Raw genomic sequence first — 23,992 nt, 5'->3', positions numbered from 1 at the left:
GCTGGCCCCTCTTCTCTTCACCCTGTACACCGCTGACTTCTGCTACAACTCAGAGCTGTGTCACATCCAGAAGTACGCGGATGACACAGCCATCGTCGGGTGCATCAAGGACGGCAGAGAGGAGGAGTTTCGGAACCTGGTGAGGGACTTTGCAGTCTGGTGCCACAGGAACCTCTTGCAACTCAATCCGTCAAAGACCAAGGAGCTGGTCATTGACTTTGGGAGGTCGAGTCCACGGTCACAACCTATTGTGATCGAGGGAGTTGAGGTACAGACCGTGGACTCATTCAAGTACCTCGGGGTTTGGGTGGACAATAAGCTGGACTGGACTGTTAACACGGACCACCAGTACAAGAAAGGACAGAGCAGGCTGTACTTCCTCAGGAGAATGCACTCCTTCAACATCTGCAAAAAACTCCTGTGGATGTACTACCAGTCTGTGGTTGCCAGTGTTCTGTTCTACATGGTAGTGTGCTGGGGGGGCAGTACATCTAAGAAGGACAACTCCAGACTTGAGAAACTGATCAGGCGGGCCGGTTCTACAATCGGAATGAAACTGGACTCACTGGTGACGGTGGCAGAGAAGAGGACTGTGGACAAACTAGTGAGCATCCCGGATGATGCCAGTCACCCTCTGCATAGCGTTATCAGTAGCCAGAGGAGCCTGTTCAGTGCTAGACTGCTTCATCCCAAGTGCAGGACTAATAGACTCAAGAACTCCTTTGTCCCACACGCCATTAGACTGTACAACTCCTCTCTGGGACGGGGGACGGGGGGTATTAGGATGACAGGGGATGCAAAACATTAACAGTGCAATACGTTTTCATACCATGGTCACTACTGCCTACTTTGTCTTGTTATATTCTTATTTTACTGTTATTTTGTTTTTCCCATTGTTTTTATTCTTTTTGTAATATTTCTCTATTTTGTTTCCTTTTAAAACCCCATTATTTACTTTTTACTTTTTTTTTAAATTGATCTCAACTCTGTACACTGCTGCTGGAATTTTAATTTTCCTGAAGGAACTCTCCTGAAGGAATCAATAAAGTACTATCTATCTATTTAGTGTTGCCAATCAACCTATCCCCAGGTGCATGTCTTTAGAAGTGGGAGGAAGCCGGAGTACCCGGAGGGAACCCACGCAGTCACAGGAAGGACATGCAAACTCCACACAGAAAGATCCCGAGCCCGGGATTGAACCCAGGACTACTTAGGACCTTCGTATTGTGAGGCAGACGCACTAACCCCTCTTCCACCATGCTGCCCATCGTTTCTTCCTCAGTTCACAAAACACTACAGTGACAAAGTTCTGCAAGAAAAACATAATTACTCACATCAGGTTTTCCTGGCTCCATTATCATCTTCTAACACAGCCATAATGTTTTAAGAAAAAAGTGGAGGTGTCAGAACCTGAGGCTCCGAAATAAACAACTTTACATTCGAATGCATAAGACAACAATAACAAAATAGGATGGATTTTTGTTCCAATATTTTAGAAAATTCCAAACTATTTTTAGTCACTAATGCGCTAACTTTGCCTGTATGGGAACCCAACGCCATTTCCTCTACATGTCCGGGTTCATACTATGTGTTCTTTGCAATATTTACAAACATTTTTTAGTTAAAAACTACAACAATTTTATACGGCTGTAACACTTTTAGGCAGGCGGACAGGAATGTTTTAAATGAAATCTATTATAGAGTTGTAAATACACTTTCTATAGATAAATTAAGTATACAGTATGTAACACTGCTCAGTCTGTGCAGTCCAGCTGTGCACACGTCACTTAAACTGGCAGGCACAAATCCTCACTGATTAAGAGTTAAGTTGAGCAACGCTTGCTAATGAGTTAAACTCATTGTCTAACACAGCTCCTAAGGCACCAAATGATAAATGGGTTGTACTTGTATAGCGCTTTTCTACCCCTTTTTAAGGACCCCAAAGCGCTTTGACAGTATTTTGACATTCGCCCATTCACACACACATTCACACACCGACGGTGGGAGCTGCCATGCAAGGCGCTCACCAGGACCCATCAGGAGCAAGGGTGAAGTGTCTTGCCCAAGGACACAACGGACGTGACTAGGATGGTAGAAGGTGGGGATTGAAGCAGTAACCCTCAGATTGCTGGCACAGCCACTCTACCAACTTCGCCACGCCGTCCCAACCAGTGAGTGATGTTCATACAATGTATATACTGTATATATAGCTGGGATTTATTATTTATTTATTCATTTATCTAAAATTATCAATACTACAAGTCTGTAGGCTACTAGGACCTAGCACCGAGACAACAGCTAAGCACACAATAGCACACAAGCTAGACATATGTTATAGGTGTGTCCTTTGGAACAATATAACAGTCTAAAACATCACATTTGTCAACATAAACAAGTTTCAAATCATTTTAGTAGCATATTACTTACACATACAAGGTCTTCAAGGGAGAAGCCGGTTAGAAAGTATCCAGTGAAAAATATGTTCGCATCATTCAACTTACTGCGTCATGGGCTTTTAACTTCATGTGTTATTGTGACCACTCGGTGTCGCCAAAAAAACAATTACCACTCTACTCCATATTAAAGACAGCAAGTCCATTTCAGATAGTTAATAGTAAATAGATTAGTGTTTTTCATACCTACCATTGTTTTCTGTTTGACTAATTTCCCTTGATTAAACTTTCTCTAACATTCCACACTAGAAAATAATAAACGTTTTTATGTTTCCTGCTGATATCGTATCAGATCAATATCATCCATCCATCCATCCATCCATCATTTTCCGCTTATCCGAGGTCGGGTCGCGGGGGCAGCAGCCTAAGCAGGGAAGCCCAGACTTCCCTATCTCCAGCCACTTCGTCTAGCTCTTCCCGGGGGATCCCGAGGCATTCCCAGGCCAGCCGGGAGACATAGTCTTCCCAACGTGTCCTGGGTCTTCCCCGTGGCATCCTACCAGCTGGACGTGCCCTAAACACATCCCTAGGGAGGCGTTCGGGTGGCATCCTGACCAGATGCCCGAACCACCTCATCTGGCTCCTCTCGATGTGGAGGAGCAGCGGCTTTACGTTGAGCTCCTCCCGGATGGCAGAGCTTTTCACCCTATCTCTAAGGGAGAGCCCCGCCACACGGCGGAGGAAACTCATTTCGGCCGCTTGTACCCGTGATCTTATCCTTTCGGTCATGACCCAAAGCTCATGACCATAGGTGAGGATGGGAACGTAGATCGACCGGTAAATTGAGAGCTTTGCCTTCCGGCTCAGCTCCTTCTTCACCACAACGGATCGATACAACGTCCGCATTACTGAAGACGCCGCACCGATCCGCCTGTCGATCTCACGATCCACTCTTCCCCCACTCGTGAACAAGACTCCTAGGTACTTGAACTCCTCCACTTGGGGCAGGGTCTCCTCCCCAACCCGGAGATGGCACTCCACCCTTTTCCGGGCGAGAACCATGGACTCGGACTTGGAGGTGCTTATTAGTGATTCCTAGAGCTCAAAAAAAGTCTGCGGGCTATAGAGCGTTTTCCGTTCGGGCTCCAGTACTCTGGAATGCCCTCCCGGTAACAGTTCGAGATGCTACCTCAGTAGAAGCATTTAAGTCTCATCTTAAAACTCATTTGTATACTCTAGCCTTTAAATAGACCTCCTTTTTAGACCAGTTGATCTGCCGCTTCTTTTCTTTCTCCTATGTCCCCCCCTCCCTTGTGGAGGGGGTCCGGTCCGATGACCATGGATGAAGTACTGACTGTCCAGAGTCGAGACCCAGGATGGACCGCTCGTCGGGACCCAGGATGGACCGCTCGCCTGTATCGGTTGGGGACATCTCTACGCTGCTGATCCGCTTCAGATGGTTTCCTGTGGACGGGACTCTCGCTGCTGTCTTGGAGCCACTATGGATTGAACTTTCACAGTATCATGTTGGACCCGCTCGACATCCATTGCTTTCGGTCCCCTAGAGGGGGGGGGTTGCCCACATCTGAGGTCCTCTCCAAGGTTTCTCATAGTCAGCATTGTCGCTGGCGTCCCACTGAATGTGAATTCTCCCTGCCCACTGGGTGTGAGTTTTCCTTGCCCTTTTGTGGGTTCTTCCGAGGATGTTGTAGTCGTAATGATTTGTGCAGTCCTTTGAGACATTTGTGATTTGGGGCTATATAAATAAACATTGATTGATTGATTGATTGATTGATTGTCATTCCGGTCGCTTCACACTCGGCTGCGAACCGATCCAGTGAGAGCTGAAGATCCCGGCCAGATGAAGCCATCAGGACTACATCATCTGCAAAAAGCAGAGACCTAATCCCGTGGCCACCAAACCGGATCCCCTCAACGCCTTGGCTGCGCCTAGAAATTCTGTCCATAAAAGTTACGAACAGAATCGGTGACAAAGGACAGCCTTGGCGGAGTCCAACCCTCACTGGAAACGTGTCCGACTTACTGCCAGCAATGCGGACCAAGCTCTGACACTGATCATACAGGGAGCGGACTGCCACAATAAGACAGTCCGGTACCCCATACTCTCTGAGCACTCCCCACAGGACTTCCCGAGGGACACGGTCGAATGCCTTCTCCAAGTCCACAAAGCACATGTAGACTGGTTGGGCAAACTCCCATGCACCCTCAAAAACCCTGCCGAGAGTATAGAGCTGGTCCACAGTTCCACGACCAGGACGAAAACCACACTGTTCCTCCTGAATCCGAGGTTCGACTATCCGGCGAAGCCTCCTCTCCAGTACACCTGAATAAACCTTACCGAGAAGGCTGAGGAGTGTGATCCCACGATAGTTGGAACACACCCTACGGTCCCCCTTCTTAAAGAGAGGGACCACCACCACACCGGTCTGCCAATTCAGAGGTACCGCCCCCGATGTCCACGCGATGCTGCAGAGTCTTGTCAACCAAGACAGCCCCACAGCATCCAGAGCCTTAAGGAACTCCGGGCGGATCTCGTCCACCCCCGGGGCCTTGCCGCAGAGGAGCTTTTTAACTACCTCAGCGACCTCAGCCCCAGAAATAGGAGAGTCCACCACAGATTCCCCAGGCACCGCTTCCTCAAAGGAAGACGTGTTTGTGGGATTGAGGAGGTCTTCGAAGTATTCCCTCCACCGATCCACAACATCCGCAGTCGAAGTCAGCAGAACACCATCCGCACCATACACGGTGTGTGATAGTGCACTGCTTCCCCTTCCTGAGGCGGCGTATGGTGGTCCAGAATCGCTTCGAAGCCGTCCGGAAGTCGTTTTCCACGGCTTCCCCGAACTCTTCCCATGTCCGAGTTTTTGCCTCCGCGACCGCTAAAGCTGCACACCGCTTGGCCCGTCGGTACCCGTCCACTGCCTCCGGAGTCCTATGAGCCAAAAGAACCCGATAGGACTCCTTCTTCAGCTTGACGGCATCCCTCACTGCTGGTGTCCACCAACGGGTTCTGGGATTACCGCCACGACAGGCACCAACAACCTTGCGGCCACAGCTCCAATCAGCCGCCTCGACAATAGAGGTTCGGAACATGGTCCACTCGGACTCAATGTCCCGCACCTCCCTCGTGACATGTTCAAAGTTCTCCCGGAGGTGTGAATTGAAACTCTCGCTGACAGGAGACACTGCCAGACGTTCCCAGCAGACCCTCACAATGCGTTTGGGCCTGCCAGGTCTGTCCGGCATCCTCCCCCACCATCGCAGCCAACTCACCACCAGGTGGTGATCGGTAGAAAGCTCCGCCCCTCTCTTCACCCGAGTGTCCAAAACATAAGGCCGCAAATCCGATGACACAACTACAAAGTCGATCATGGAACTGCGGCCTAGGGTGTCCTGGTGCCAAGTGCACATATGGACACCCTTATGTTTGGACATGGTGTTTGTTATGGACAATCCGTGACGAGCACACAAGTCCAATAACAAAACACCACTCGGGTTTAGATCCGGGCGACCATTCTTCCCAATCACGCCTCTCCAGGTTTCACTGTCGTTGCCAACATGAGCGTTGAAGTCCCCCAGTAGGACAAGGGAATCACCCGGGGGAGCACTTTCCAGTACTCCCTCGAGTGTACCCAAAAAGGGTGGGTATTCTGAACTGCTGTTTGGTGCGTAAGCACAAACAACAGTCAGGACCCGTCCCCCCACCCGAAGGCGAAGGGAAGCTACCCTCTCGTCCACTGGGTTGAACTCAAACGTGCAGGCTTTGAGCCGGGGGGCATCGAGAATTGCCACCCCAGCCCGTCGCCTCTCACTGCCGGCAACGCCAGAGTGGAAGCGGGTCCAGTCCCTCTCGAGAGAACTGATTCCAGAGCCCTTGCTGAGCGTCGAGGTGAGTCCGACTATATCCAGCCGGAACTTCTCTACCTCGCGGACTAGGTCAGGCTCCTTCCCCCCCAGTGAGGTGACGTTCCACGTCCCAAGAGCTAGCTTCTGTAGCCGAGGATCGGACCGCCAAGTGCCCTGCCTTCGACTGCCGCCCAGCTCACAATGCACCCGACCTCTATGGCTCCTCCTATGAGTGGTGAGCCCATTGGAGGGATGACCCACATTGCCTCTTCGGGCCCCATGGGGACAGGCCCGGCCACCAGGCGCTCGCCATCGTGCCCCAACTCCGGGACTGGCTCCAGAGCGGGGCCCCGGTGACACGCGTCCGGGCGAGGGAAATCTGAGTTCATTTTGTTGTAATTCCATAGAAGTCTTTGAGCTGCTCTTTGTCTGATCACTCACCTAGGACCTGTTTGTCTTGGGAGACCCTAACAGGGGGCATGAAAGCCCCCAGACAACATAGCTCCTAGGATCATTGGGACACGGAAACTCCTCTACCACGGTAAGGTAGCAGCTCAGAGAGAATCAATATCAGTATCGGTCAATACGCAAGGCTCCAATATCGGTATTGTATCTAAAGTGAAAAGTTGTATTTACATTCGGGACACCCCTATTACAAAAACATGTTTCATTTTTTCAAACAGCATAATCCAAAATAACAGTTATCTACATTTAAGCCTTCAATGGTGAGCAAACATGTTGATTTCTGAGCGGGTGGGAAAAAATATGTTTTTCACAGAAATGCAAAGAATGCTAAGTTGGACAGACCACATAAGAATCTCACAAAGATGTGTAGCTTTCGGGTGGAGGGAAAGAGAGGTGAAAGGTGAAAAGGGGGGGAGGGAAGATACATTAAAAAGACACAACTTTCGGACAAAACATTAGGTACACTTCATTCAAACTTGACAAAAATTATTGAATACTTAGGCTGCTTCTTACATAAGTGTGCGTGTGTGTGCGCGTGTGCACGCATGTGTGTGTGTGTGTGTGTGTGTGCCATTACATGCATTTCCTTTATGGGGCTCCATTAAAATGGAAAAAGTTAGTGTGTGTGTGTGTGTGTCCTGAGAACACCCTCGAGCTAGCAGCTTTACTAACCAAGAGCACGACTTAGGCATCACAGATTACATGATGTCACTCTTGTTTGCTTCATATTTAGTTTTCTGATGCTTATGTAACAGTCATGGCAAAAAACACATTCCTCTCTAGTCCGTAGCTTCCAGCATACTGATGGATTCTGCAGCCATTGTGTGCATGTGTTTGCTAAATGTATAAAACATTTCTCAATGGACTAAAAAAAAGGGACAGACCTCTTTTTTTGCACATGAATGTTAATTGCGGATCTGGGAAAGACACTTTGGTCAATTGTATGCTTTTATAGTGATGGGGAACATTTTGGGGGAAGCCTATTTTAGTTTCTAGTACACAAACCATAGTCCATTAAGGCATGTTTGGATGCCTTTGGGCAGGAGTGTCCAAACTTTTTGACTTGGGGGGCCGCATTTTGGCAAAAGAATTTGGCTAGGGGGCGGAAGACATGTAAATGTTAAGTAACAAGACACACACACAGACAGACACAAAATCTACATACTATATGTATATAAATATTATATATGTGTGTATGAATATATATATATATATATATATATATATATATGAATATATATATACAGGACTGATTGTAGAAAAAGTAATATTGCAATGTTTAGTTGCAAGCCGATACTTGTTTTTTTAATGCTGATTTTTGACCGATATGTAATATTAATATCGAAAATGGGCACCCCTAATGAGTTCAACAGGTCAGTATGAATATGTGTTACATTTAGAAGCCAGCCTTTGGCAGGCCAAATTTGCCATTTTGAGCAAGTTTGTAGGGGGATCCTATATATATATTATATATTCAAAAATCAGCATTAAAAAAAACAAGTATCGGCTTGCAACTAAACATTGCAATATTAGTTTTTCTACAATCAGTCCTGTAGTGTGTTGTATTGTGTAAAGTTCTAAATGTCCTTCAGTAGGCAGATAATTTATTATATTTTACTGTAGTCATCTACAGAAGGTAAACATGCGGTACTATAGGCTACTAGGAGCTTGCAACTATCGAACAGCTAAGCACACAATATCACACAAGCTAGACTTACGTAATAATCGTTAAACAATAAAACATAAAATCATTCAATATAAACATGTATCAAATAATTTTAGTAGCATATTACGTTTGTATTGAAACATACAAAGTCTCCAAGGCAGAAGTTTATTAGAAAGTATCCAGTAACAAACGTGTTGCATCATTCAACTGACTGTGTCATGACTTTAACTTAGTACATTTTTGTGATCACTTGGTGTCGCCAAAAACAATTACCATTTCGTTTCAACTTAAAGACAGCTTAAGTCCATTACAGACAGCTAATAATAAATAGGGTATTGTTTTTATACCTACCGTTGTTCTCTGTTTGACTCAATTTTTTTGTTCAAATCTTTTTTTAACATTGTACACTCCTAAATAACATAAGTATTTATTATTCTTGCTGATATCGGATGGGACCCATAACGGTATTGAAAAAGTTTGGGACACACTTGACGCTCACACCATTATTGATGGCATGTGAAGGAATCAATAATGTACTATCTATCTATCTATCTATGTATGCAAGTTTAACTAGTTTCCATCTATCATTACTATTAGTACGATATATAGAAACGTTTTGGCTATTATTGTTTCAAGCTTAAAATTGCTGTGTTTGGCCCGCGGCCCATTGGCACATTTTCAAAAAGTTTGGGCACCCCTTTTCGAGAATGTTTTTCCACAACAGTGAAAATGTTAAAGCTACAAAATGTAGAATCAGCTCCATATTGTCTTCCGCGTTCTACAGTAAAAACTAGTGATGTCCTGATATAACTCTTTCACTTTTGATACAATGCAGATATTGGATCCTTGAGTATTAGCTAATACTCATATTAATATTATACAATAGAAGCAAATTTACTTTTATTTTGAAGTCTGAAATGTTAGAGAATGTTTGATCAAGTAAAATTAGTCTAACAGAGAACATCGGTAGGTATGAAAAACACTAACCTATTTATTGTAACCTGTCTGGAATGTTATGTCTGATTTAGCATAGTGGATGTGACCCCAGGATGCAGAGATAAAGAGGTAATGTGCATGTAAAAAGAGCCCTTCTATTAGAGGAAAAACAAGCAAATGCATGACTAGGCAAGCCTTTCCGTAGCACCACAAGTGGAGTGGTAATTAGTATTTGGCGACACCTTGGGGATACAATGATTCACGGCGCAGTATGATGCGGACACTTTTGTTACTGATTAGTTTCCAATACACTTCTTACTTGGAAACCTTGTATGTGTAAATAATATGCATCTATAATTATTTGATACTTGTTTATATTGACAAATGTGCTGTTTTAGACTGCAATATTGTTCACTTAAGGACACGTATTACGTATGTCTAGCTTGTGTGCTATTGTGTGCTTAGCTGTTGTGTAGCTGCTAGCTTGTAGTATCCTAGACCTTTATCTTTTGTAATTGCTTGACTAAAATACAAGAAAATACCAACCTTGTGTGCTTATTGGAGGACATTTAGATGTTAACTGGCTGTCCAGCTTTGAACAAGTAAACACGGTGCCGGACTGCTTGCATCAGAGATTACTGTAAATTCCTGGCTATAGACCGGTATTTAAACCGCACCAATCAAATTTGTGAAGAAATGTATATTTTTTTTACATATATTAGCTTCACCAGACCATAAGCTGCAAATATATATCGATACAAAATATTTTGTATATGTTTATTTACATACACATCGTTTCCAAACGGTACCTGTCACAGCAGTAAAGTGGCTGATCAAACAAAACAGAAATCATCGTCATAGACCCATGAGCTAAGAAAGCTTGCTTTTAAAGCAGCTAAACAGACTCAATAAGTTCACAGTGACGTTTTGGTGAATTTTCAAAACTGAAACAATACAAAAGGAATGCCATTTTAAGTTAATAATACTAACACAGACACTTCTAAACGTGTTAGAATATTTGCTAACACTAACGACACTAGCTTGATAATTAATATTATTATGATCATAGCACATACAGATATGCATGGAAACACTATAGAGACATCACAGATGGGGCGGTTTAGTATTTATGAATAGTTTTAGATATATTGTAAAGCTTACAAACGTTGCTTGGAGAGATGAGTGAAGAATCCCTTCAAGCAGGAACGCTATGGACGGCTTTACTTACGGTTCAAGGCATGAAACAGGAAGTATGTTGTCAACCCGCAGCACCTGCATTGAGCGAAATCATCCAAAAGATGAATCCATAGCACAAACAATAACGCATATTTTCCATGTCTATGTAACGTAATATGAAACCTTTTTGTTGAATACAAAATATTACGGCCATTAGCGGAGAAAAGGCCATAAACCAGCCGCACTTCTTCATAAGCCACAGAGTCCAAAGTGTTGGGAAAAAAAAGTAGCTGCTTATAGTCCAGAAAAAAACGGTATACCGCACATTTTACATGCAAGTATATGTAATCTCATCCTTTTTTTTTACTGATACTGGACCGATATCCAATAACGATATTGGATTGGGACACCCTAATTAGTTATATTAAAATAATATAATGACTTTTCACATTTCCACAAATTATTGCCTGCTTTGTAAAAAAAAAAACATCCTGGCGACATTTAGAACTTTTACAGCAACTCGCAAAAATGTGTTGGTGTAAATGGCTACATGCATGTGCCCAGGTAGGCCATATTATGTTATTTTATAACAAAATTATCGGAGTTGCCGCAATAGTGTAATATAAGTGTGTTGTTCTTGATGCTAGAATTTAAGCAGTATAATGGTTGTTATAGCCCAACACCTGTGCAATTTACTAATAAAAGTTTCAATCAAAAAAAAAAGAAACCTTTTTGTGTGCACATGTGTGTAAATTTATTGCCTGAGGCATGCTTTGTCACCCATAGAGTGTGTGTCTCCAAGAAGTACTATTGTGTACTAGATCCACTTTTGACATATACACTGTAACTTTGCACTTGTCCAACATAACAGATCACTATGTTGATCATTGATTACAAACAACGTAACATTAGCAACAGCATGTGAGCTACATGCTAACATTAGATTTTAAAGGGGAACCACACTTTTGGGGGGATTGTTCCTTATCATCCACAATATTTATGTGAGACAAGCACACATGTGCTTGTAAATATATGGAAATTAAAAATAAAGTCAGCTAACAATGGAGTCTACACACTAAAAAGTGTTGGGTTGAAAAATAACCCAATTTTAACCCAATTGCTGGTTCAGAAAAGGACTAACCCCTTCTTTGAGTTATTTTAATTCAACATTTTGGGTTAATTTTTTCAACCAAACTATTGAGTTGAAATATTTAACTCAAAAGTTGAGTTATGCTAGCTCAATGTTGGGTGATTGTAAATAATGTTAATGAGATTAATCCTTAATAAATTCCCTTCAAGAAAAAAGTATATTTTTAATTTTAAAAAAAACAACCTTTTACCCAAAAATGCGTTATTTGTTGAAAAACAACCCAAAAATAGTTCACATTGTTGAAAACCCAGAAAATTTGTTAAAATAATACCCTTATAAGCCAAAAAATGATTGCTCTTCATAAAAATAACTCCAAAATTTAACCCAACACTAGTAACTCATAAATTGGGTTATCAAAATAACCCAGCATTTTTTAGTGTGTATAGGAGTCGCTTTCTTTTGTCTATAAAGCACTCTAAAAAACATCCAAAAACCTCCATCAATGTTTTATATACACACAGTAAGTCAATATGTAACGTGGTAATATGCACATTCATAATAACATGTAACACTTACACATTTTTCTAAATGTTATGCATACAGCGGCGCTTTAATTTCACAGACACATCACAACGTTCACGTTTTCCTTTGACAACAACTCTACTACTCGACAATGTCACAAATGACTAACTTCTCGGTTTATGGCCACAGCATTTTTCTATTCAGTTGAGAGGCATGATTTATCGACTCGATTCAACTTTCACCAGCTAACATGATCATGAAAGCAGCTCAGGACGTCCACACTGCAGCTGCACAAGCAAGTCAGCACTCTTAGATCACGGCACGGCTAAAAATAGTTTGTCTGCGTAAGCTCTTATAATAACAATAATGCTAATACGTGGTATATTGAAATGTAGAATGAATGTAGAAATATGTTAAATGTTAGTACGGCGGGACCTCGGCTTAAGTGTGGTCCACCATACAATTGTTTTGAGATACAAGCCCTTTCTTGACTACTTTTTTCCTTTTTTAATTTGCTAGCACCAATTTGAGTTACGAGCCAGATTTAGACGCCTCCCCGCTGCTGCTTGACATAGCAAAAGCCACAAAGAACTATGTAAGATACGGTCACTCTCATTAGTTAGTTGGCTATTAAATGGACTTAATATCAGTTAAAACTTCCGATTAGGTACAATAGTTTAAAAAACAAACAAAAATACAGCATTTCACAAAAAATGTACCTTCACAAAATTGCCATTATTTCTATGGAAATGTTTTTTTTTTTTTTATATTATATATGGAATTTGTAACACTTTTTGTAATATTACAACTTTATTGTTGTTATATCATGACTTGTTTTAATACTCCTTTATATGTATTCAATACAGCGTATTGAAAAAATATATAATACATAAAAAGGCAGAGAAATTAAAAAAAAAATTACAACCTGGTTTAAATAAATAACAATAGAAAACATTACATATTGTTGGAGAAATGCAATTTTTTTTTGGCACACTGATGTGATGCTCTTGGGTCACAAGATGTAAATGAGTTAGTGCTTTTTTTCGGTGCATTTTGAGACTGAACAATAGACTGATTTAGAGGCTAAATGGATTACTCCCATTAGCACCATAGCTAGCCACCTAGAACGAGAAAATGATTGCTAATTAAAATGCAAAAAAAAAACTTATGAGTTCTTGTCACTTATTAGGATTGTGGATAAAAGGCAAAATTGCCCAAAAGAGCAGTTCTTCTTTAACATTATGATAGCTTAGCATATTCAATACAGAAAGAAAACATTATCAAACTTACAAATCCCATGTTTGTAGCTTGCTGATGGGCAGGCTGAATATTAAAATGTGTAGCAAAGCCTGGGGAAAGATTTTTTTCCTTCACCAGGCTGTGAAAACATCAACAGCAAGGTTTTGAGAAAATATTTATCCATGGACACGTTACAGTTGGAACACCATTAAAAAGTCAGACCTTTAACCAATATAATTCACACCTGGCAGATAACGATGGATCCAGTCGTGTTCTTGTTGAAATCAACTATCCAATTGAAGTGAGACCTTAACATAAAGTGTCCAACTAATGTGTTCCACCTACTGTCCGTCCAGGCTGGGTGACCAGTTCTACAGGGATGCCATCGAGCACTGCCGCAGCTATAACGCCCGTCTGTGTGCCGAGCGCAGCGTGCGCATGCCCTTCCTGGACTCGCAAACGGGCGTGGCCCAGAACAACTGCTACATCTGGATGGAAAAGTGCCAGCGGCAGCCAGGTGAGAGGTCTCACTCCAACCTATAAACCACATCTTGGTTCTGTGGTTAAATGTCTGTCTTTGTTTGTGGAAGCCAGAGGTCTTCAGCACGGTGTCCGTAGGGTTACAACAAGGGGGTTGTAACAGTTTTGGTCGATTAGACTTTTTGGAAATTTTCCCCAAAATATAGGTGTTTTTAAAGGCCTACTGAAATGAGATTTTCTTATTTAAACGGGGACAGCAGGTCCATTCTATGTGTCGTAAATGGTAAATGGTAAATGGGTTGTACTTGTATAGCGCTTTTCTACCTTCAAGGTACTCAAAGCGCTTTGACAGTACTATACATACATATATATACACATTATACATATACACACATATATATATATATATATATATATACACACACACACATACATATATATAAATATATATGTACACATTGTCGTACTTGATCATTCCGCGATATTGCCATATTTTTGCTGAAAGGATTTAGTAGAGAACATCACCAAAATTTTGCAACTTTTGGTGCTGATAAAAAAACCTTGCCTTTACCGGAAGTCGCAGATGATGATGTCACAAGGGTGAGGGCTCCTCACGTCCTCACATTGTTTATAATGTGAACCTCCAGCAGCAAGAGCTATTCGGACCGAGAAAATGACAATTTCCCCATTAATTTGAGCGAGGATGAAATATTTCTGGATCATGATATTGATAGCAAAGGACTAGAAAAAAATAAATACAATAAAAATAAAGTATAAAAAAAAAGGCGATTGCATTAGGACAGATTCAGATGTTTTTAGACACATTTACTAGGACAATTCTGGGAAATCCTTTATCTTTCTATTGTGTTGTTAGTGTTTTAGTGAGCGTAAGTGTTGTTGAAAACTTACACTTAATATTTTTTGTTTTAAGGATTAACATTTTTTGTTGTAAATTATTATGGTTCTGAAGTCATGTTATATTTTTTGTAAATAAGACACATTTGGGTTACTATAAAAGGGGCAATTTATTTTCTTTGTCACACCGCTATGCTCGCGAGATTTGGTGTGGTGTTTGGAGTTGCAGACATGCAAAGGACTTTGGGCCATCAGCAGCAGTGGGGAACATTTGGCTAGCTGAACAAGGTATTTGTCATATTGTGTTGAAATGTTCTGTATATTTGTGGTGTGCATTGGTTTGATTTTTTTGTAGGCTCATGTAGTTGCACAACACTGGAGTGTTTGCTGCACAAGAACCTCCGAAGTGGCAGGCGGCCACGAGGTAGCTATTTTTGTTTGGCACCTTGTTTGCCTGGGACTGAAGTATTTCTAAAACTATTGTATTTCATGTCTTGTCCTGTAGTTTTCACGGCTTAAAACTCAAGTAAAGAGCCCGTCTTTAAGAAACCGAGCCAGTGTTGTCATTTCGGAGCCACAGTGAGATTAAATAGTACCTGATAGTTGGAGGGGTTTGTCCACGGGGGTGTCTTGAGGCCAGTCTCTGAGGGAAGTCGACGGCAGCTGCATGGACGGCGCAAGCTCATCTGATCCCCGGTAAGAGGCGACTTTTTACCACAATTTTCTCACCAAAACCTGCCGGTTGACAAGTGGTCGGAGACCATGTTCGCTTGACCGCTCTGATCCATAGTAAAGCTTCACCTCCGGGAATTTTAAACAAGGAAACACCGTGTTTGTGTGGCTAAAGGCTAAAGATTCCCACCTCCATCTTTCTACTTTGACTTCTCCATTATTAATTGAACAAATTGCAAAAGATTCAGCAACACAGATGTCTAGAATACTGTGTAATTGCGCCATGAAAAGAGACGACTTTTAGCCGCAAATGGTGCTGCGCTAATATGTCCCCTGCAACCCGGGACGTCACGCACGTTCTGCGACGTTTTCAACAAGAAACTCCGCGGGAAATTTAAAATTGTAATTTAGTAAACTAAAAAGGCCGTATTGGCATGTGTTGCAATGTTAATATTTCATCATTGATATATAAACTATCAGACTGCGTGGTCGGTAGTAGTGGTTTTCAGTAGGCCTTTAATTACACATTAAAATTGATCCAACACACTGTGGTGTAGTTTATAAATGACATTGACATGTACACTATTCTTCCTGTAATTTACTGGTTTAAAATAAATCATGAATAAATATTGATATTTGTAAGCTTTCCTACTCACACAGTCACACTGGAAGCCAGTCGTTCGGGCTTGACGGGAGATTTTTTCTTCCGATTACTCACACATCCACAATGCATCGACTTTTTAGTCGCTCTGCTTTCTGTTCACCAGTCTCTGCTTCCGTCTCCCCGGTCTCAAACAAACTCCTTGCGCCCGGCTGCTCACTGTTAAGGACAACGGATGATTACTCTAACACGTACCACCTGCGCGACTAATCATCTGACAGCTGTGTCTCTCAGCCAGCACATGCCACGCCCCCGTCTGAGGGTGTGCTGTCGCCAGTCACCCAGACGGGGTCGCTGTCCTTCACTCCAACAGTGCACTGATCACAATCCTCCCCTACATACCTCCACCGCCAGACTTAGGCCGGGACATCGTCCGGCCGCACATACTCCCCCCCCCCCGCGCCTGAGAGCGGGAGAGAAAGTCCGCCACGACCATCTGCGCTCCCGGCCTATGGATCACTCTGAAATGGTAGGGTTGTAAAGCAAGTGATCCGCGCGTTGGCATCTTTCATGCGGTGGAGCCACTGGAGAGGCTTGTGGTCCGAGCAGTGGCTGAACGGGCGTCCCAGCAGGTTGTACCGGAGGGCACCGACCGCCCATCGGATAGCCAGGCACTCCCTCTCCACAGTGCTGTACCGGCTTTCTCGTTCTGACAGCTTTCTGCTGATATATAAGATGGAGTGGTCGATACCCTCTTTCTGATGGGATAAAACAGCTCCCAGTCCTCTGCCCGACGCGTCCGCCTGCAAACAAAATGGGAGGGAAAAATCAGGCATGTGCAGTACTGGCCCCTCGCAAAGTGCTTTCCTCACCTTCTCGAATGCCTGCTGGCACTGCTCCGTCCACTGGACCAGATCTGGAGCACCCTTCCGGGTGAGGTCAGTTAGTGGGCTGGTCAGGTCCGCAAACCGGGGGACGAACCTCCGGTAGTAGCCCACCAGCCCCAAAAACTGCCTCACCTCTTTTTTCGTCTTCGGGGTCGGGCAGGCCGCAACTGCCGCGGTTTTGTCTATCTGAGGCCGCACCTGACCTTCCCCCAAGTGGTACCCTAGATACTGTACCTCCCTCCGGCCAACCGCGCACTTCGCCGGGTTGGCGGTGAGCCCTGCCCGCCTCAGGGACTCGAGTACCACCCCCCCCCCCCCCCTCTGCATATGCTCCGCCCAGTTGTTCCCCTGGATGATGACATCATCCAGATAGGCGGCAGCATATGCAGCGTGAGGACGCAGCACCCGGTCCATGAGTCTCTGAAAAGTGGCGGGCGCACCGAACAAGCCGAACGGAAGGGTCACGAATTGGTATAAACCTTCCGGAGTGGAGAATGCCGTTTTTTCCTTAGACTCTGGAGACAAGGGAATCTGCCAGTAACCCTTAGTTAAATCCAATGTCGTAAAAAAATGAGCAGTGCCCAACCGGTCTAGGAGCTCGTCAACCCGGGGCATCGGGTAGGCATCAAAGCGTGACACATCATTTACCTTGCGGTAGTCCACACAGAATCGCACCAACCCATCTTTCTTCCCTACGAGAACTATGGGACTGCACCATGCACTGTGTGACTCTTCTACTACCCCCAGTTCCAGCATGGCTTTTAAATTCCTCCCGAGCTACTTTGCGCTTGTGTTCGGGTAGCCTATAGGGCCGAGACCTCACCGTAACGCCTGTGCTGGTCTCTATGTGATGTTGGGTGAGGTTCATGCGGCCTGGCAGGGGGGAGAACATGTCAGCAAAATGTTGCTGTAAATTAACCACATCTGCTTTTTGTGACGGAGTCAGATTATCATCACAGCGGAGAAGGGAGGACCGGGGGGAGGGGGGAACCTCCGGCCCCACTTCCTCGTCCTCCGCTATCGCCGTCACCATGGAGACGGGCTCCGCTTCCCTCCACCCTTTTAATAGGTTGAGGTAGTAGATTAGGGTTGCCCCGCCCCTGTCAGACTGCCGGACCTCATAATCCACGTCACCCACTCGTCGTGTGACCACGAAGGGTCCTTGCCACTTGGCGAGTAATTCAGAGCTGGATGTTGGGAGTAATACAAGTACTTTCTCTCCCTGTGAAAATTGTCTGAGTTGCGTCCCCTTGTTATACAGGCGTAGCTGACGTTCTTGGGCTTGGAGCAAATTCTCCCGTGATAAGTGTCCCAATGTGTGGAGTTTTGCTCTCAAGTCCATGACGTACTGAATTTCGTCTTTACTGGAACTTGGACCTTCCACCCAGCTTTCCTTAACTAGGTCCAGTACCCCTCGCGGCTTCCTGCCGAATAACAGTTCAAACAGGGAAAACCCTGTGGAGGCCTGAGGAACCTCCCGCACTGCAAACAATAGGGGATCCAACCATTTATGCCAATTTGGTTTGTCCTCGTGTACGAACTTCCGGATTATGGATTTCAAAGTTCTATTCATCCGTTCTACCAGCCCATCTGTCTGGGGGTGGTAAACGCTGGTTCGAATAGATTTGATCCCCAATAATCCGTACAGCTCCTTTAATGTGCGTGACATAAAGGACGTGCCCTGGTCAGTTAAAATCTCTTTCGGGATTCCAACTCGGGAGATAACTTGAAACAGTGCCTGTGCTACACTCTTTGCAGAGATGGAGCGCAGTGGTACTGCTTCGGGATAGCGCGTTGCGTAATCCACCAGGACTAGCGCAAAGCGATATCCCCGGGTGTTCGGATGAAATGGTCCGACGAGGTCCATACCAATACGTTCAAACGGGACCTCTATGAGTGATAATGGCCGCAAAGGAGCCCTAGGGGTGGCCGCGGGGTTGACTAGCTGACAATCCGGGCAGGACGCACACCAGCGGCGCACGCCCACTCGAATGCCGGGCCAATAGAACCGGACCATTATTCGATTAAGTGTCTTATCATACCCCATGTGGCCGGCCATGGGATTAAAATGTCCCGCCTGGAAAATCATTTCCCGACGGTTTTTCGGCACCAACAACTGGGTGATTTCCTCCCCTGTCTGAGTGTCACGACTCACTCTGTATAATCTGTCCCTAATCAATGCAAAGTGAGGGAAATCCCGCGCTATCCCCGGACGAACCAGCTGTCCATCAATTGAAATCACTTGGTCCCAGGTCGCGCGCAGAGTGTCATCTCGAGACTGCTCAAGTGGAAAATCATCCATGGGGCGCCATTGGGGAGCCGGGGAAACTTCCTGAGAAGCCCCCGCCGTCTCCTCTTCCCCCTCCCCCCCAGCAGCGTCGGATGATCTCGCGTCGCCGATGAGAACAGCGCGGATATCCCCTTTCCCTACCGGTCGTGAACGCACCCCTGCGCACTGCTCTATTAACCCATTAAATCCCGACCAATTGATTCCCAAGATTAAGGGGTGCGCCAGGCGCGAATTTACAGCCACCTTAACATTATGTTTTTTTCCCTTAAAAAAAATTTCAACCGGCACAATAGGGTACTCGTGAATATCCCCATGCACACATTTAACCCGCACCCGTGTACCCATTCTCAACGCCCCAGGTCGAACCAGATTCTGGTGGATCATGGACTGCTCGCAGCCCGAATCCACCATCGCCCGGTGTGTACTCCCTTGTATCCTTACCGGTACGTAGTACGTCTCTCCTGGCCCGGGGGAGGGCGCCGCAGGGTCGACGACCCGGATCACCTCACCCACCTCCATGCTAAGACATTCCCGCTGCAGGTGTCCAAGCCGTCCACACCTCCAGCACACCTGCCCAGGCATCCGAGGAGCCATTTGCGGGGGAGACACAGCGTCTGTAACGGCCGGGTTCTGGGGAGGAGAAAAAACAGTTTGAGCATTTTTAAATCTAGTCCATTGCTGATTCCCATCACCCGGCTGCGCGCGCATCTTGCGCGGCGCTGGAACTGGGCGCTCCCCCGCCTCCGCTGCCTTTTCCTCCTTCCGATGCACTGCCAAATGATCTTCTGCTAGGGCCACCGCCGCGGCCAGGTCTTGTGGGCGGTGATACCGGACCCACGCTGAGGTCCGTGCCGGGATCGCTTCCATGAACTGCTCGAGAAGGATTTGTCCCATCACTTCCTCGACTCGCCCGGGTCGCAGCCATCTGTTCGCCGCGTCGCTGAGTTGCTGTCCCAGGGCGAAAGGCCCGGAATCGGCGCCTGTGATCCTCTTTGGATCCTCCCGTCCGGTCCAGCACTGCGCGCCTCAAGTCCCGGTACCTTACCCGGGAATCTGGTGGTAGGCTGAGTGCCGCTCGTTGCGCCTCTCCCGCCAGCAGCGGCAGCAGACACACTGCCCATTCCTTCTCCGGCCATGCGCATGCGCCCGCCGTGGCTTCGAACATGTCCATAAATGATTGTTGATCTTCCGTCTCCGCCATTCTGTGCATCCCCACAGTCGCTAGGGATGGCCTCGCTGTTGTGGGTGTTCCTGCTCCAGACCTCTCTGTCATGGCTCGCAGGATTTGATTTTGTTGCGCGATTTGGTTTTGCATCGCCTCCATCTGCCGGTGATTTGCGGTAGATACTTCCCCCAACAGCTGCCCCAATGCTTCAATCGGGCTAGGTGTCGACATTGTTTTTAATATAAATGTATATATATATATATATATATATATATATATATATATATATATCTTTTTTTTTTTTAAGTTGAGCGCCAAATGTAAGCTTTTCTACTCACACAGTCACACTGGAAGCCAGTCGTTCGGGTTTGACAGGAGATTTATTCTTCCGATTGCTCACACATCCACAATGCATCGACTTTTCAGTCGCTCTGCTTTCTGTTCACCAGTCTCTGCTTCCGTCTCCCCGGTCTCAAACAAACTCCTTGCGCCCGGCTGCTCACTGTTAAGGACAACAGATGATTACTCTAACACGTACCACCTGCGCGACAAATCATCTGACAGCTGTGTCTCTCAGCCAGCACATGCCACGCCCCCGTCTGAGGGTGTGCTGTCTCCAGTCACCCAGACGGGGTCGCTGTCCTTCACTCCAACAGTGCACTGATCACAATCCTCCCCTACAATATTATTATATCCCTGCTAGCATTTTAAAATAGCTAGTAATAACCACTTTAGTTGCTAACTAGTCATTAGCAACGCAAACTGCCAGCTAGTGATTAAAGTGCTAGTTGCCAGTGAGCTATTAGCAGCACTATACTATATTTGAATGTTTTAGTATTGCACAATAGCAAAGTACCTTTAGGACCAGTTCAATTTAAAACAAATTTGTATACAAGATATATACGTCTACATCAGTTTGGGGTTTGTTGGCTTGAAAAACTTTCAAGACCCCCTTATTTTGTCAGACAAATACACCGTCAACGCAACAACCTGGCGCTTTTCTCGAAGGTAGAAAAGCGCTATAAAAGTATAATTTGTGAAATTCCAAAGCTTGACCCCACTAGAGGGATTCAATTTCTCACTCAGCTCTAACTGTAACTTTGTGGTCACCACTAAATTAGGTACAACTGTTTAGGGGACTGACAAGCACGTGTGTGTACAATTTAAGCAAGATTGGTCCAAAAACATGGCCGCCATAAAATCTTAACATCTTTACAGGGACACAGGGGCGGCGGGACTTTTCAATAAGCAATTGTTCATTGGTCTAATGATAATAAAACTTCAATATTTGTATCACATGTCTGCCAGCATGTCTTACAATGCATTTTGACCACAACCCATAGGGGGCGTCACACATATTTCCAGTCATGACATTAGCAAAAAAATAAATATTTTAAACCTGCTAGCTTGAACTGTACTAATGATGTCACCCATAGTGAGACACCTTCGAGACATAAGTATTGGGACACATGGTCATTCCACATATTGTAACTGAACATATTTCCAGCTATAATCAATCAATCAATCAAAGTTTATTTATATAGCCCTAAATCACGAGCGTCTCAAAGGGCTGCACAAGCAACAACGAGATTCTTGGTTCAGGTCCCACATCAGGGCAAGGAAACCTCAACCCAATGAGCTACAATGAGAAACCTTGGAGGAGACCGCAGATGTGGGGACCCCACACATCCCTATAACAGCTTCCACTCCTATAAGACATTCTGTAAGACTCTAGAAAGTTTTTGAGAGGAAATTCGTGATTTTCCACCACAACACACTTATTTATTTCTCCATATTCAAAAATGTACGTTCCACCTGTGTCTCCCGCACACGTACTAACAGCACAGCAAGGCTGCTCTCTGTACAGAGCGGGAGAAAGCTAGATACAAATAGATGGTTCTGGGACCGCACCCTACACTTTGTGGCAAACCTGACGCACATTATGTTACATTCATGCTGCCTGCAGGAACACAAATAAACATCGCTATCAGTCTACCTCATGTATGGGAGGGACTGCATCTCACAGCACGGGCAGGATTTCCTGAAATATGTGCAACATTAGCCTGAACACTCACATACTTGTGTGTGCGTGTGGTGTGTGTGTATATGTGGTGTGGGGGCTCTCAATGGAAGTTTTGTTCCAATGCTGAAGCTTGACATTGGTTGTTAAAATTCTTCCTGTTTGCCTGTGTTGTCTCTTATGTGTGTATGGACAGGGAAGGCGGCGGGACAGATGTATGCCTACCCTGCACGTTGCTGGAGAAAGAAGAGGAGACTCCACCCACCCCTCGACCCACAGCTTCGCCTGTGTGAGCTAAGACTAGGTAGGCAACACACACACACACACACACACACACACACACACACACACACACACACACACACACACACACACACACACACACACACACATAAGCTTGCTTCACTGACCATAATCACACAGAATGTAACTTCCTGTGTATACTGCTTCTAAATAATGTCAAGTGTGTGTTCTGGTTTTCATCACAGTGTCGGGACATAAAATTATTGTCATGGTAACGTCATTAGGAACTCTCACAGCAGGGATATCCAGACCTTTTCCAAAACAAAAGGAGTCAGTATTCTTATTCTTTATTTTTTTGTAAATGGTTTATTTTTTTAAGGGTCCCTATTACGCAAAACCAAGTTTCCTTAAACATTGTTACATGTTTTTGTGTATTTGGGAACTGCCTAAGTCCTGAAATTTTTAAATCAAACCATAGTGGCGATGCGGGATTATTATAAAAACAATCCTGCCTCCTTCATACTTCCTCCAAAAGAGCCCTTTTGGAATTTTCCCCAAATGTGATGTTTTTCCCAAGTGTGATGTCAGCGGGTTATCCACGTATGGTAAAGTTTTACTCAAACAGTTTTGCGCGTTTCGGCCATTGTAGTCAATAAATAAATAACTTAGATTTATATCGCGCTTTTCTAAACACTGAAAGCATTCACAGAGAAGTGGGACTCATCATTCATTCACACCTGGTGGTGGTAAGCTACATCAGTAGCCACAGCTGACCTGGGATAGACTGATGGAAGCGTGGCTGCCAGTTTGCGCCCACGGCCCCTCCGACCACCACCTATCATTCATTCATCATTCATTCACCAGTGTGAGCGGCACCGGGCAAAGGGTGAAGTGTCCTGCCCAAGGCGAACCTGCAACCCTCAGGTTTCTGGCCGGCCGCTCTACCCACTACGCCATGCCGTTCCTTCTTTTTCTCTATCCTCTCTTGTTGTGGGGCAGACTGTCTCATACAGGCACATGCATGCTCCGCTGTTGTTGTGAAATAGCGTATAGTTGTAACTTATATTTGTCTGCAGATTTCATATAAACGGGTTAAAAACCACAACAAAGATGGCGGGGAACAGACACAATCAAAGTGGAGCCACATAAATAAGACCGCCCACAAAACGGCGCGACCTGAAAAGACGGCAAGAAAGCAGCCTGAAGATGACCTGTAACCATAATCTCTGCAAAATGTTGACTTAAGAACCACTATTACATGTATGTGGACCACAAGTAAGTGTTTTAAATGTAGAAAAAAAAAATTACGCCTTTAAACATGCATACAAGATTACATTGCACACTTGAAAATTTTCATAAAGGAGCAGGAAGAATCTTAGCTTACTTAATCCTACCTGGTGTCTCAGTAATTACTGATAATTTCAG

General features: G+C 44.8%; 2 protein-coding genes across 3 annotated transcripts in view; one reads left to right on the top strand and one right to left on the bottom strand.

Annotated features, from left to right (window-relative positions):
* dpf3 (double PHD fingers 3) overlaps positions 1-23,992 on the top strand; it is a 63,597-nt gene that overhangs the window by 4,733 nt on the left and 34,872 nt on the right. For both annotated transcript variants that reach the window (XM_061901273.1, XM_061901272.1), the window contains exons 2-3: positions 13,711-13,871; positions 22,521-22,628. In XM_061901273.1, the coding sequence (XP_061757257.1) occupies positions 13,711-13,871; positions 22,521-22,628 (269 nt within the window). The remainder of the gene's footprint in view (positions 1-13,710; positions 13,872-22,520; positions 22,629-23,992) is intronic.
* On the bottom strand, positions 17,173-20,980 carry LOC133553258 (uncharacterized). Its single transcript, XM_061901271.1, has 2 exons — positions 20,643-20,980; positions 17,173-19,769 (listed from the first exon to the last, which is right to left on the bottom strand). Exon 2 carries the CDS (start codon positions 19,731-19,733, stop codon positions 17,490-17,492), a length of 2,244 nt encoding a protein of 747 aa, XP_061757255.1. The 5' UTR covers positions 19,734-19,769; positions 20,643-20,980; the 3' UTR covers positions 17,173-17,489.

This window comes from Nerophis ophidion, linkage group LG05, assembly GCF_033978795.1.
Source record: "Nerophis ophidion isolate RoL-2023_Sa linkage group LG05, RoL_Noph_v1.0, whole genome shotgun sequence".
In the NCBI taxonomy this organism is placed as follows: domain Eukaryota; kingdom Metazoa; phylum Chordata; class Actinopteri; order Syngnathiformes; family Syngnathidae; genus Nerophis; species Nerophis ophidion.
Note: the sequence above shows the minus strand (reverse complement) of the source record. Positions and strands in the feature narration are given on the sequence as shown.

What these genes read in the sequence shown, in the direction of transcription:
- LOC133553258 (XM_061901271.1), bottom strand. Translation starts at nt 19,733, where the DNA reads ATGGCTCCTCGGATGCCTGGGCAGGTGTGCTGGAGGTGTGGACGGCTT.